The sequence below is a fragment of the Diabrotica virgifera genome, chromosome 10, assembly GCF_917563875.1.
Source record: "Diabrotica virgifera virgifera chromosome 10, PGI_DIABVI_V3a".
Lineage (NCBI taxonomy): Eukaryota > Metazoa > Arthropoda > Insecta > Coleoptera > Chrysomelidae > Diabrotica > Diabrotica virgifera.
Window position 1 is genome coordinate 111054245 of NC_065452.1, and position 14540 is coordinate 111068784.

General features: G+C 33.0%; 1 protein-coding gene across 2 annotated transcripts in view; it reads right to left on the minus strand.

The window, feature by feature from the left end:
* The window catches only part of LOC114336105 (transcription initiation factor IIA subunit 1-like), a 221421-nt gene extending 207391 nt beyond the window's left edge, over positions 1–14030 (minus strand). For both annotated transcript variants that reach the window (XM_050663371.1, XM_050663370.1), the window contains exon 1: positions 13685–14030. In XM_050663371.1, the coding sequence (XP_050519328.1) occupies positions 13685–13717 (33 nt within the window). In that variant the 5' untranslated portion in view covers positions 13718–14030. The remainder of the gene's footprint in view (positions 1–13684) is intronic.
* Positions 14031–14540: the final 510 nt, after the last annotated feature.

A 14540-nucleotide genomic window follows, 5' to 3' on the forward strand; every position in this document is an offset into this window, starting at 1 on the left:
GTAACTCTGGGCAGCAGATGCTCCGGGGGATGGGTTCTGATGACGCATTCGTGTTCAGTGCAGAAACCTCCGATTAGCAGAATCTGGCCCTTAATATACTGATTTTGACATTTTCTCATAAAATTCGATATGGCCCAAGCACTTTTGAATGCATTTTATGCACTGTAAATGCAATTATGCATTTCCACGCATTTTTCTATACTAGACTTTTTTCGTGACGTCATCCCAAAGTGTCCCAAAAACAATACAAAAAGTTTTTTACTTAATTAAAAATTAAAACCCAACTATAGCCTCATGTTTTCTTAACATTCTGTTTTTGATTCATTCGCTTATGTGGGATAATAAAAAAGTTAGATACTTTAACAACTAGTCTTAGATACTTTAACAACTAGTCTTGTTTTTCGTCAATGCAGGGTATTTTTAAATAAGTATGGCAAACTTTAAGGGGTAATTCTGCATGAAAAAATAATGAGAGTTTGCTGTATACACGTATGTCCGTAAATGCTTCGTTCCCGAGATAGGGGGTGTTGACATTTTTCTTACAAACTGACGATTTATTTATTGCTCTAAAACCGGTTAAGATGAAATTTGCGAATTGCAAATGAAATTTGGTGGGTTTTAAGAGGTAATTATTGCGCATTTTTTTATATATAATTAGGAATTTAATATTCACCATTGGCGCGCATACGGCTAATATGACCAATGTGTGCGCCAATGGTGAACAGCAAAATTCTTAATTGTATGTGAATAAATGCACAATGGTTTTAGAGCAATAAATAAATCGTCAGTTTGTAAGACAAATTTCAACAGCCCCTATCTCGAAAACGAAGCATTTGCGGACATACGTTTATAAAGCAAACTGTCATTATTTGTTCATGCAGAATTACCCCATAAAGTTTGCCATACTTATTTAAAAACACAATGCATTGATGAAAAACAAGGCTAGTTGTTAAAGTACCTAACTTTTTTATTATCCAACATAAGCGAATAAATCAAAAAACAGAATTTTAAGAAATCATGGGGCTATAGTTGGATTTTAATTTCAGTATTTTATAAATGCTAGAATATTCCACAGGGTGACGCGAACTTTGAGAAAACATCACAGTTTGATTGGTACACCCGGTATACAACAGGGTCGTGCGAAAATAGTGCGGAAAAGTTGCGATTGGTAATTACAAGAAAAACAAAAAACAAATTATTCAAATCGGACTTTATCTTCCGATCCCACACTGATTATGAAAAAAATGAAATTTTTCCTTTGTTTCAAAAATTTTTATTTATCCTTCGTGTACGTTTTATTTGTCGCTATAGTAAAATTTATTTACAGTTTGCATGGTTCAGTAATAAAAAAAATAGTATTACGCATTTAACGAATATATTCCGATCCCGCAAGGTCAATCAAAATCTATAAAAATTTGAAAATTTTTGATGATTTTGATAAATTAAAAAACATTTAGTTATCTCATTTTTCTGTTACACTGTGAAGCTCTTCGCTTGTTTAGATATTGTATGACAATATTTAAACAACCCAGAACTCACAACCAGGAGGTGATTGCACTTCTAGCTCCACTCACACCCCTCTCTCCAACCAACCAATGAATGTGTGTTTTTTACATTATTTACATATCATCATCATCATCATTTGGCTCTACAACTCTATGTGAGTCTTGGCCGCGTTTACTATTTCCCTCCATTGTTGTCGGTCCTGAGCAGCTATTTCCCATTGCTGTACTCCCATTTTGCGTAGATCGCTGGCTACTGCGTCCTTCCATCTCTTTCTTGGGCGACCAACTGACCTTTTTCCATCGGGCCTTTCCCAGAATGTGGCGTTTAGAAGTCTTTCGTCACTTGATCTTAGTACGTGACCCGCCCATCGTATTCTGTTTGATTTAATGTAGCGTACTATGTTTTCATCTCCGTATATTGTCTGGAGTTCATCATTGTGTCTTCTTCTCCATTCTCCTGTTGTCTCTTCTCTGCAAGGCCCATAGATAGTCCGCAGTATCTTTCTTTCAAGTACCAGTAATTTTGTTGTTTCCCGCTGATTCAGAGTCCAGGTTTCGCTTCCGTACGTTATTGTGGGACGAATTATTGTCTTATATACTCTTATTTTTGCTGGTCTTGAGAGTATTTTTGATTTAAGTAGGGTCCTTAACGAGTAATATGCCCTGTTTCCTGCAATAATCCTGGCTGCCACGTCCTTTTCATAGTTATTTTCAGATGTTATGATCGCTCCCAAGTACTTAAATTCTTTGACGACTTCAAAATTGTATTCATTAATTGTTACGTTTTGTCTAACCCTTGGTCTTGGGTTCTTCGTAACCACCATGTACTTGGTCTTGTCCTCGTTGACCTTAAGACCAACCTCTATGATTATTTACATATGTACATTTCTTTTTCATCTGTTTGTGTCCAGCTCTTAAACGCCAACTTTGTATTGTGATTTCTTGGGGCCCACATACATTAGCGTTAGACGATGCTTCCGTGACCAACTTTATTCACCGTTCGTAAGCTTGCGTGTGGCAGGGATAGTTTTGTACATTCCAGTCTGGCATGTCGCCTGATGTAATGCAAGAAGTTATATCTTCATTTGAAACTCTTCGAGGAAGTGATGGAGAAGATAGTTTTGCAACAATCCAGTCTATTATTTTAGTTTAGTCCTGTGCTTCAAAATTTCAAGTAGCAGGGAGAAAGGAAACACATTAGAGAGCTAGTGCTAAGGAGAGTTTTAAAAGCCGGACAGACTAAAGCCAAGGGCAAAAGTATTACAAATTTCATCCCTCCTACTTTAAAATTTCAAGCACAGGACTACACTGAAATAATAGACTGGAATGTTACAAAACTATCTTCTCCACCTAGACAAGGCGGAAACGGCGGGTTCGTTGGGAAAAATATTCCCATGAGATATTTTTGCATAATCACATTCGTGAGACATCCCAGAATAAGGTTCAAGAAGTCGCCCACGAGAAAAGTGGGCCAATTTTTTTTTAACAATTTTTTTAATCAAATTGCAAAAATCAATATTTTGGCCCGGACTATTTTTTTTAGGTTTTTTGGAACATTCTGGACAAAAAAGGTCTCTTATAATTTTTCTCTAAAGTTGATTTTTCGAGTTTTTAAGGCCTAGTAACTCGGTCAAAAGTTATTATTTTGAAAGTCAGAAAGTGACTAAATCAAAGTTTAAAGTCGTCGTTACATGATCCTGAAGAAATCTGTGTCATTAATTTACTACTAAGCTGTTATTTTTAATTAATAACAATGAGTGGTTGTATCGTATTGACGCTTCTGTAAATGTGAGTGCGAGTAAGATGCACAATTGGACTGCTGGAATAGCTTCTCTCTCGCACTCAGCATTTACAGCCCCGCACACGTGGATGGCGCTTATTATTATTACTTAAAAATAACAGCTTAGTAATAAAATAATGACAAAAATTTCTTCAGGATCTTGTAGGGGGGGGCTTCAATCTTTGATTTAGTCATATATTGACTTTCATAATAATAACTTTTAACCGAGTTATTAAGCCTTGAAAATCGCCATTTTTCGTTTTTTTCAATTTTAAATTGCTTACAAGTCGAAAACGATCAACTTTAGAGAAAAAATATGAGACCTTTTTTGTCCAGAATGGTCCAAAAAATATAAGAAAAAATTTTTCGGGCCAAAAATATTGATTCTTGCAATTTGATTAAAAAAAATTGGCCCATTTTTCACTTGGGCGACTTCTTGAACCTTATTCTGGGATGTCTCACGAATGTGATTATGCAAAAAAATCTCATGGGAATATTTTTCCCTTCGAACCCGCCGTTTTCGCCTTGTCTAACCAGTTCATCGAAGAGTTTCAAATGAAGATATTAGTTCCTGCATTACATCAGGCGGCATGCCAGACATTAATGTCGTAATGTACAAAACTATCCCTGCCACACGCAAGCTATCGAGTGGTGCGTAAAGTTGGTCATGGAAGCATCGTCTAATGTCTAATGTATTTGGGCCCCAATAAAGAGATGGATTCATCGGGGCAACACTTAAATCAAGGTCCATGCTGCCAGATTTTACCACCAAATCACAATACAAAGTTGGCGTTTCAAAGCTGGAGACAAACCGATGAAAAAGAAATATACATATGTAAATAATGTAAAAAAACACACATTCGTTGGTTGGTTGGAGAGAAGGGTGTGAGTGGAGCTAGAAGTGCAATCACGTCCTCGTTGTGAGTTCTGGGTTGTTTAAATATTGTCATACAATATCTAAACAAGCGAAGAGCTTCACAATGTAACAGAAAAATGAGATAACGAAATGCTTTTTAATTTATCAAAATCATCAAAAATTTCAAATTTTTATAGATTTTGATTGACCTTACGGGATCGGAAGATATTCGTTAAATACGTAAAACTATTTTTTTATCACTCAACCATGCAAACTGTAAATAAATTTTACTATAGCGATAAATAAAACGTACATGAAGAATAAATAGAAAACGGCATTTCAATATCTCGAACCATCTTCGAGATACCCGACATCAAATTCGAATTTTTGACTTACGGCATATGTTGTAAATTCAGGTTATTATATTGCATACAAATTTTAATTACTCATTTATATACGCTAAATAGTGATATTATCATACAAATATACAGTAATATAGAAATAAGTTTGCTAACCGTAAACAAAGCATTCGTTATTATGATAATGCTTGACATTCTCAGTTTGTTATCCATAAATTTCTTATGACTATGTATTTAAATTCGTCATGTCTGGAATCTTCAATTCTGACTCGGCAAACAATGTTAAATTTCCAAGATCGAAGTCATATAAGTATATCATTCATACTAATGCAACAGTGGCGGCTCGTGGCTTTAGGGACAGGGTCGGCAAGGTTTTGTCTCCTCAGACAGAGCCGTGCGGTACATCTTTTCAATATGATGCCAGTGTTCGAAATGCCGCCCCTTAAATATTATTGAAACTTAACTTTTATATTTATAAACTGCAACTGCACAAAATAAACGAAAAGTTTTATTTTAAAAACAAGCATATTTTACATTAAATGAAATATAACATTTACAAAAACTATAATTTTACCCATCTGACTTTAATTTTGGCAAACTCGTCAGATTGGTGTAGCATAAAGTAGCAGCTAGTGAGGACTCTATTGAAATGAATACTATTTTTTAGTTGGGTTTGTCTTATGGAGCTTCGTAAATAGTTTTTAATAATTTTTAGAGACAGAAAGTTTAAGAAAATTCTTAATGAACAACTACATTTGGGTATAAAGAAATTAGTTTATCTTGGCACAAAAAATTCAAAACCTCTAAAGGTTTCACGGAGTATGGTATCATTTGGGATATATCATGCAATTCTTTTAGAAGATATTTGCCTCTATATCAGATTCTTGTTCTATTTAAAGTATTAAATGAAGATTCATACAATATATTTTTAGCGTTTTATCATCTACTTCCCTCAATTTAAAAATATCAAAAATTTATTTATTTATGAATTTCTAGGAGCGAAAACCGATCAATCAAAGAATTAATGGCAATGTCTAAAAAGTAGATGAAAAAATTTATTTTAAATTTATCTTTCCCTGTTAACAGCTCATCCACAAGTTTTTTGTAATCAAATTGACGCTTTTTTCTCCTGGTTCGAATTTCATTTTCAGCTGGAAATTCGGAACTTATATCAAAATTGTTTGCAATTTATTTGCAGTAAATTTCGTTTGGTCATAGCCAGCTTGTCTGTAACTTTTCATTTTTTGTATAATTTTTGACAACACTTTTACACAATCTGACAAAATAGTTACAGTTGCAACATCTTCGAGACTGAGTTTATATGAAATAAAATATCATGCCAAAGAACTACACCACATATAAATTTATAATTTTTAATATTTTTTGCTAATTCAGGTGTTTTGACGTTAGTTTCTGAATCTTTGTTGACTTCTTCTATTATTTCGAATGAGGAATCATATTTATTTCCCAAAATTTAAATCTTAAAAAATGTTTCAATGCATCCATTTGACCTGACCATCTATCACACAACGGTTTTAGAGTTAACTGTGAAACATGTTTTTTCAGAACTTCCCAACGCTTTGTAGAACCAGAAAAAAAGTGAACAGTTCTTGTATTGCAAAAAAACGTTGTTGTTTCTGTAGAAGACGACGCTTTTTTCACTTTTAAAACTAATTAAAGAGTGGCATGCGCATTTCACAAAAAACGCTCTCGGATATTGTTCAAGTATTCTATTTTGCACACCATTTTTTATTCCTATGATTATTTTGATGTATTATGATTTTACTGATTATGTCGCCCTCCTTATGATGCCGCCTGATGCGTCTGCCTCACCGCATCATAGCACGGCACGGCCCTGTCCTCAGATAGGTATGCCATCTAATTAAAAGGCTTCAATTTCATAGGTTTTCATAGGTCATAGGTTTTTGTTTTTTTTTATTTTTTTTTTTGTTTTTTCCTATAAATTTAGAACCTAACCCTGTTTATAAATTAACTCTAGTCTATGTTGTTTCGAAGTAGCAAAATGGGTTATAACGTCATTATAAAATTTATTATTGTTTTGGAGAGGTTTTAAAAGTTTTTTCCTATTGACATTTGAGACAAGTTTGACATTCTCTCTTGTTTCATGGGGTTTCGACAATACGTTTTGACTCTTTTGAGAGAAGAGAAATCCCGTTCATTTGAGGCAGAATTTGCCCACATTTTAGCACAATAATTTATTAATTTCGGGAACAGTTTGTTATACCTAATGAATTGCAGTATATAAAATTATAACATATTTTGTAACTTATCCCACCTTCCGAAAATATTTAGATCAGCATATAAAACTGTTAATCCATTTTCTTATTTTATTTGATTAAAAAATGATGGATAATTTTTAATGAATGAACTTGTCTAATAGATATAGGATTGGTTAAAAATTTTAAAAAGTGTCATCCTTGTTGCAAAACAGCAATAATTGCGAAAAAAAAAACATAAAAAATAAGTATTCGCATTTTACGTTTTTCAACCATTTATGCTACACTTACGACTTTACGACCTTCATATTTTAACCAGAAAACCTTTGATATAATAAAACAATACTGTAAATTTCATTAACATCGATTTAGTACATTTTGCAATCCAGCTATTGCAAAAAAATGAATTTTTTCAAAATGTTGCAGTACTGACAATAAAGCAGATAGCAAGTTGATTTTTTTACATATAGAAGAAAGGTACAGTATTCTTCTATACGTAAAAATAAATTCAACTTGCTGTCTGCTTTATTTTCAGTTCTGCAACATTTTGAAAAAATGAATTTTTTGCGAAAGCTGGATTGCAAAATTTATCTTGCAAAATCTATTGAACCGATCTTAATGAAATTCACAGTATTGTTTTACTATATGATGTAGTTTTTCTGGGTAAAATTATGAAGGCCCTAGGTGTAGCATAAACGGTGGAAAAACGTAAAATGCGAATACTTGTTTTTTATGATTTTTTCGCAATTATTGCTATTTTGCAACAAGGGTGACAATTTTTAAAAGTTTTAACTAATCTTATATTGTAGGAAATTTAATTACGCAACTTTTATGTCAGTGCAACTTTTCTCGAAAATCAATACTTTTAAAGTTATAATCAATAAATTAAGAAAAAAATCGAATTTTCCTTCATTTTTTGACATTTTGATTATTTAAACAATGTTCCGGACCTTTATGAGTGGAAGGATAACTCAAATATTATTATAGGAGTTATTTTCAAGCAATTTCTGCAAACAAATATGAGTCACCTCTCAACGTCCAAATTAATGTTACTAATATTTTTACAGATGCGCCCTGGTCTATAGGTACGTGTCTTGTTGCCGTTTGCAGATCACCGCTCGGCAGATTGTTTATCTGCCGTACTTGCCATTCAAATAAATACGGGGAATGTATAATTGGTTGCCTATCGGCTAATATTCCATAGCTTTTTACTACAAGCAAATGGTCAATCTGGGGACGGCTTGTCGAAGCGAGCCTTGAGAATTGACACAATCGCAATCGGGTGCATGGCTACATTAATTTGAAAAGTCTCTTACTCACAACGCACAGGAGTCACTTAACGTATCGGATGGATCGAATTCTCTTAAAAACAATGAATAAAATTTAGTCTGTATTATCTCACAGATATTTTTCTTATTTCACAGAAACGAATATCATCAACTCTGATTAACTTATATATTTAAAAAAATCTATAATGTGTCCATAAATGTGTGGGTCGGCACTGCCGACCCTGACTAGCCGCCACTGTAATGCAATAAAAAATACAAAATTATAGCCTAAATATTATGACATAAAGTAGCAAAAACATAATTTCGGAAAATTTTCTGATACGAGAAGTAAATTGGGCCTTAAAGTGTTATTTTTGTGTACTTATTTGTGTTTTTTTGTTCCTTAGTTAAAAATTATTATATGAAACAAAAGTAAATTCAAAAGTAAATTCAAAAGTAAATTCAAAAGTAAATACAAAAGTAAATTCCTTAGTTAAAAATAAAATTAGAAGAAATATAATATAATAAATCTCTAAATGTAAATATGAGTAAAAATGTGTTAAACAAGGATGCGTGCTGTACCCGTTATTATTTCTAATAATAACAGATTGGATCATGCAGAAAGTAACCGACAAAAAAAACAGATATTAGGTGAAAGCTGTATGACCTGTTAGGGGACTTGTGAGTTCGAAAAAAATTTGTCACCTACCCGAACATAGCAGCCATATGTAAAAAAAAGATTGACAAAAGCTTGCAAAATTCTCCAACGTAATGAGCCTGAAGATAAATAAAAAAAAACAACCAAGAAACTAAATTAAAATAAATGGAAGGCAAATAGAGAAGGTAGATAACTTTACATATCTGGGATCAATCATGGAAAAAAAAGCGGTAGTAGATCAGATGTAGAAAAAAGAATAGTAAAGGCACAACATGCACATAACTCCTTAAAGAAAATCTGGAACACACGCGATATATTAGAATTAACCAAAATCAATAGCTATTTGTATAACAAGGGAGGAAAGTGCTACTTTCCTCCCGAGAATGAAGTTTACTGCCCGACGCGTAGCAGAGGGCAGTAATCATTCGAGGGAGGAAAAGGCACTTTACTCCCATGTTATACATATGATTTTTCCACCTTCCTCAAATATCAAGTAATTTTTTTCATTTTTAAATAATTTATTTATGTAACTAACTGACAAAATTTATTAGAGCACTAAAACAGTACAAGTTAGGTACACAGTCAAGTGTCAAATATAAGTCAAATTATTAATGTAAACATTGTTAAATCAAAATAACAATTTACTGTTTTTACGACTCTGCAAAATACAGGGTGCTCTATAAATAAACGTTATAATGTATAGATACTTACGTAATAGATAATAGAATATTGTATATATGAATATTGCCAATGAGTTATTTCATCAATGACATACCATGACGTCACTTTTACTTTCCCTCCCTAGGGAGGAAAAGTATACTTTCGGTAGAGGTAGGTGGAAAAATATTTAATAGCGGTATTAAGTAAGAGTATATTATTGTATGGCGCAGAATCTTGAAGACAAGAAGAGACAACTAGCAAAAAATTCTTCTTCTTCTTCAAGTGCCATCTTCGTTCCGAAGGTTGGCGATCATCAGGGCTATAAGTATTTTCGAAACTGCTGACCGAAACAATTCGTTGTTGCTACAGCCATACCATTCCCGTAGATTCTTTAGCCAGGAGTTTCGTCTTCTTCCTATGGACCTTTTTCCTGCTATCTTCCCCTGCAGAATTATTTGAAGCAGTTCATATCTTTCGCCTCTTGTAATGTGTCCCAAGTATTGCAGTTTTCGTTTTTTGATCGTAAATATGACTTCCTTTTCTTTATTCATTCTTCTCAAGACCTCGACGTTTGTGGCTCTCTCCGTCCATGATATTCTCAAGATTCTGCGATACATCCACAGTTCAAATGCCTCTAATTTTTTGGTATCAATCTTCTTCAGCGTCCATGACTCCATTCCGTAGAACAGCACAGAAAGTACGTAACATCTCATCAGGCGAAGTTTCATTTCAAGGCCCAAATCTCTTCCACAGAACACTCTCTTCATTTTAGTGAATATGGATCTGGCTTTTTTTATTCTTATTTTGATTTCTGCTGAGCTATCGTTGTCTTCATTTATAAAAGTGCCTAAATATTTGTGTTTGCTAACTCGATCGATAATCTCATTGTGTAAATATAAATTTTGGACATTTCGTGTTGATTTCGATATTACCATAAATTTAGTTGTCTTTATGTTCAAAGATAGTCCATATTCTTCGCTGCAGTCTGCTATCTTATTCACCAATGTCTGTAGCTCTTCAAGTGTTTCTGCGATCAGAACGGTGTCGTCGGCAAATTTCAGATTGTTTAATCTAACACCATTTATTTTAATACCTATGGATTGCTCAGAGAGTGTTCTATTCATTACGTCTTCAGAATAGAGATTAAACAGGGTTGGTGACAGTATACACCCTTGTCTCACACCTCGCTTTATTTCAATTTCTTCAGTGGTATTATTCTCTACTCTCACTACTGCTTTCTGATTGTAGTACATATTTGCTATTAGTCGGATGTCTCGTTTATCTAAATTCTTTTCTGCCAGGAGTCTGATTAGATGATCATGCCGCACTTTATCAAAGGCCTTGTTATAATCTATGAAACACATGAATACATCTTGATTACAAACTTTTTAGCAAAAAATTACAAACCTTTATAAATAATAAAAAGTAAAAAATATACTGGGCGGATAAAATAACAAACGTATACTAAAATCACAATAAAGATGCAGTAGAAATAAATAAACCAAGACACGTTGAATGTTACGAGGAGCACTCCCGAAACACAATTTACAATGTATATACATTGTAAATCCCAAATCATGATTTCCTCAGTTTATACATTGTAAATTATGATTCGGGAGTGCTCCTAGTAGCATTTAACGTGTCTTGGTTTGTTTATTTCTCGTGCATCTTGATTGTAAATTTAGTAGCTTCTTCTTTAAGTGCCATCTTCGCGGCGGAAGTCGGCAATCATCATAGCTATTCGTATTTTAGAGACGGCTGCTCTGAAAAGTTAATGTGATGTACATCCGTACCACTCTCTCAGGTTGCGCACTTGCGCAGCCACGATATTCTGCGTCTCCCTATGCTTCTCTTTCCTTGAATCTTGAAATTTAGTATAGTGCATTTTTATTTTGATTTTAGTATAGATCTATGGAGAAAAACAAAACAAGAGAAAATAACAGTCACGATTAAAAGAACGAAATGGAAATGGATTGAAAAATACCAAGTTTCTTGTAAAAGGTATATATTAAAATACCCTAAATAAGGGTCACAATACAAAACGTTTTCGGATTAAGGAATCCATCATCAGTGTTTAAAAGCCCTAAAATTAAGTATAACCTAATTAAATGAGATAAAAGTTAAAATTGACAGAGGTTTTCAAGAACAAGAGGTCATGAAAACCTCTGTCAATTTTAACTTTTATCTCATTTAATTAGGTTATACTTAATTTTAGGGCTTTTAAACACTGATGATGGATTCCTTAATCCGAAAACGTTTTGTATTGTGACCCTTATTTAGGGTATTTTAATATATACCTTTTACAAGAAACTTGGTATTTTTGTGATTTATGGTATACAGCCAGCTACAGGAAGTTTATTTTCCTCGTGGAAATGGATTGGACATACTCTAAGGAAGGACCCGGTGTCCCGAACATGGTCTATTTATGGATTATTTCCCTGGAATGCAGGAGAAACAATAATAGGAGACACTAGTGTTGTACGTACTAGTCAGTACTAAACTAAGCATCAAAATTAACGGACCACCTTAAAAATGGGACATTTTTTATGTCTTGTATTTCCTTAAACATGTTGTCCGATTTTAGTGATTTTTTAATATGTTATAGCTTTAATCTTCAAGAATATCGATGTAATAATATTGGTGCTAAACAGATAAGTGTCATATACAATGTGTACAAGTGTATAGCGGGTGTAACAATGATAGTGTGTTTTTTCCTCAAAGTTTGGACCACCCTGTGGAATATTCTGGAGTATATAAAATATTGAAATTAAAACTCAACTGTATCCTTAGGCTTTCTTAACATTATGCTTTTTGATTCATTCGCTTATGTTGGATAATAGAAAAATTAAGTACTTTAACAACTAGCAACGTTCTTCATCAATACAGGGTGTTTCTAAGTGCGGCAAACTTTAAGGAGTAATTCTACATGAAAAAATAATTACCGTTTGCTTTATAAACATATGTGCGCAAATGCTTCGTTTCCGAGATACGGGATGTTGAATTTTCTCTTACAAACAAACTGACGATTTATTTATTGCTCTAAAACCGGTTGAGATAGGCAAACGAAATTTGAGAGTTATTGCACATTTTTTGGCATACAATTAAGAATTTTATATGCACCATTGGCGTGCATACGGGTAATATGACCCGTATGCACGCCAATGGTGAATATAAAATTCTTAATTGTATGTCAAAAAATGCGCAATAACTACCTCTTAAAACCTACTAAATTTTATTTGCATAGCTCAAACGGTTTTAGAGCAATAAATAAATCGTCAGTTTGTAAAAAAAATTCAACATCCCGTATCTCGGAAACGAAGCATTTGCGGACATATGTTTATAAACGAAATGGTCATTATTTTTTCATGCAGAATAACCCCTTAAAGTTTGTCGCACTTATTTAGAAACACCCTGTATTGATGAATAACATGGCTAGTTGTTAAAGTACCTAACTTTTTTTATTATCCTACATAATCAAATGAATCGAAAAGCAGAATGTTAAGAAAGCCTAAGGCTACCGTTGAGTTTCAATTTTAATATTTTATATACTTACGCTAGAACATTCCACAGGGTGTTCCAAACTTTGAGGAAAAAACACACTATTGTTACACCCGGTATACAATGACACTTACCTGTTTAGCAATAATATTATCACATCGATTTTCTTGAAGAATAAAGCTATCAAAGAATAAATCATTATACTAAAAAAATCACTCAAATCGACAACAGGTTTAGGAAATACGAGACATCAAAAATGTCCCATTTTTAAGGTGGTGCGTTAATTTTGATGCTTAGTGTATATAGATAGTAAATCTGATTTTATTAAATAAATAAATTAATTACGAAAAACTTGTGAAGTCGCCAACATTTGTTTGGTTATTTGTCAACACCGATTTCTATATTTTTTTAATAAAAAACGTTTTTAAGAACAATTCAAGTGAAATAGAGTAATGACTTCGAACTGTGACACCAATAGGCATAACAATTAAGTATACGCGAGGTAACAAATAACTAGGTAACGATTTGAATATAATCTAGGTATAATGAGAAAAGTACTCAAGCAACAAACAGTGATATCAAATGCGAATAAAACAATGATTAGATAAAAGGTAGGTATTTATTAGAAAAAGTTTTGAAGTAAGTGCAACATTATTATCAGTACGTCCTCTATGAAATTAATAACATAAAATAACACTATTTGTCGAAGGTCATGTAAAAACATCTATTGCAATAGTAACAGTAGGTAAAATTGTTTTAAATTGTCAAAGAAAATTGTTGTTGTACATAATAACAAACATTCTCAACATCGCATGATCAAGATTTCGAGTATAAATTAAAAAAAGACAAAACATAGTACTTACCACGGATGATTTACATATCGAAGAATTTGACATTTCCACTTTATTCTAGCGTTTGAGTTAATATAGTTTGAAGTAAACTCTGTGAATTTTACACAAAAACAATTTAATCGAACTTTCTCTAACTTTCCATTCTGATACGGCGAACTTAAGTCACGACCAGTCTGAACAACTTGTTCAACTGTACTGACTAGTTGCGCGAACTTGACTGGCATGATGACGTTCAACAGGTACACAAACATAACACAATAAAAACTCTACCTCGTTTGGTTGGATGGAATACACTTTGGATGGTGTACTTGGAATTAATTTACTGATTTTAATTTTCGTTTGTTGGTTCGGCTGGACGGCTTCGGTGCGCTTGCCGTCAATTTATACCATTTTGATAAGATAATCGTGTTTATTTTTAACCGATATTGGAGATATTTTTGTGTTTTCTAATGTTTATGCTAGTATCGATCGAATTTTCGCTCCATAGCTACAGGGCCTTTCGTTATGCAGCGCACCTTCTTACAATTAATTTTATCTTAATTTAAGTTTATTATTAATATTTAATAATAATTTAAGTTTTTTCTTATTAGAACTCAAAATTAGGTGAAATATTATTAATAAAGAACGCTCATAATAGGTGTATTATTTACTTAGATACTTAGTAGGTATACGTGGGCAGTCCGATAAGCAGGGCCGCGTTTAGGTCAATTGACGCCCTAGGCAATCCTCTAGTAGCCGCCCTTCAAACATGTACCATTTTTGCAAAACAAAAAAATTGCAGAAATTTTTATCTAAATAAGAATACACTAAAAATGGATTTAAACTACAATGTTTATATACCGATAACAGAAAAAATTGTCATTTCAGT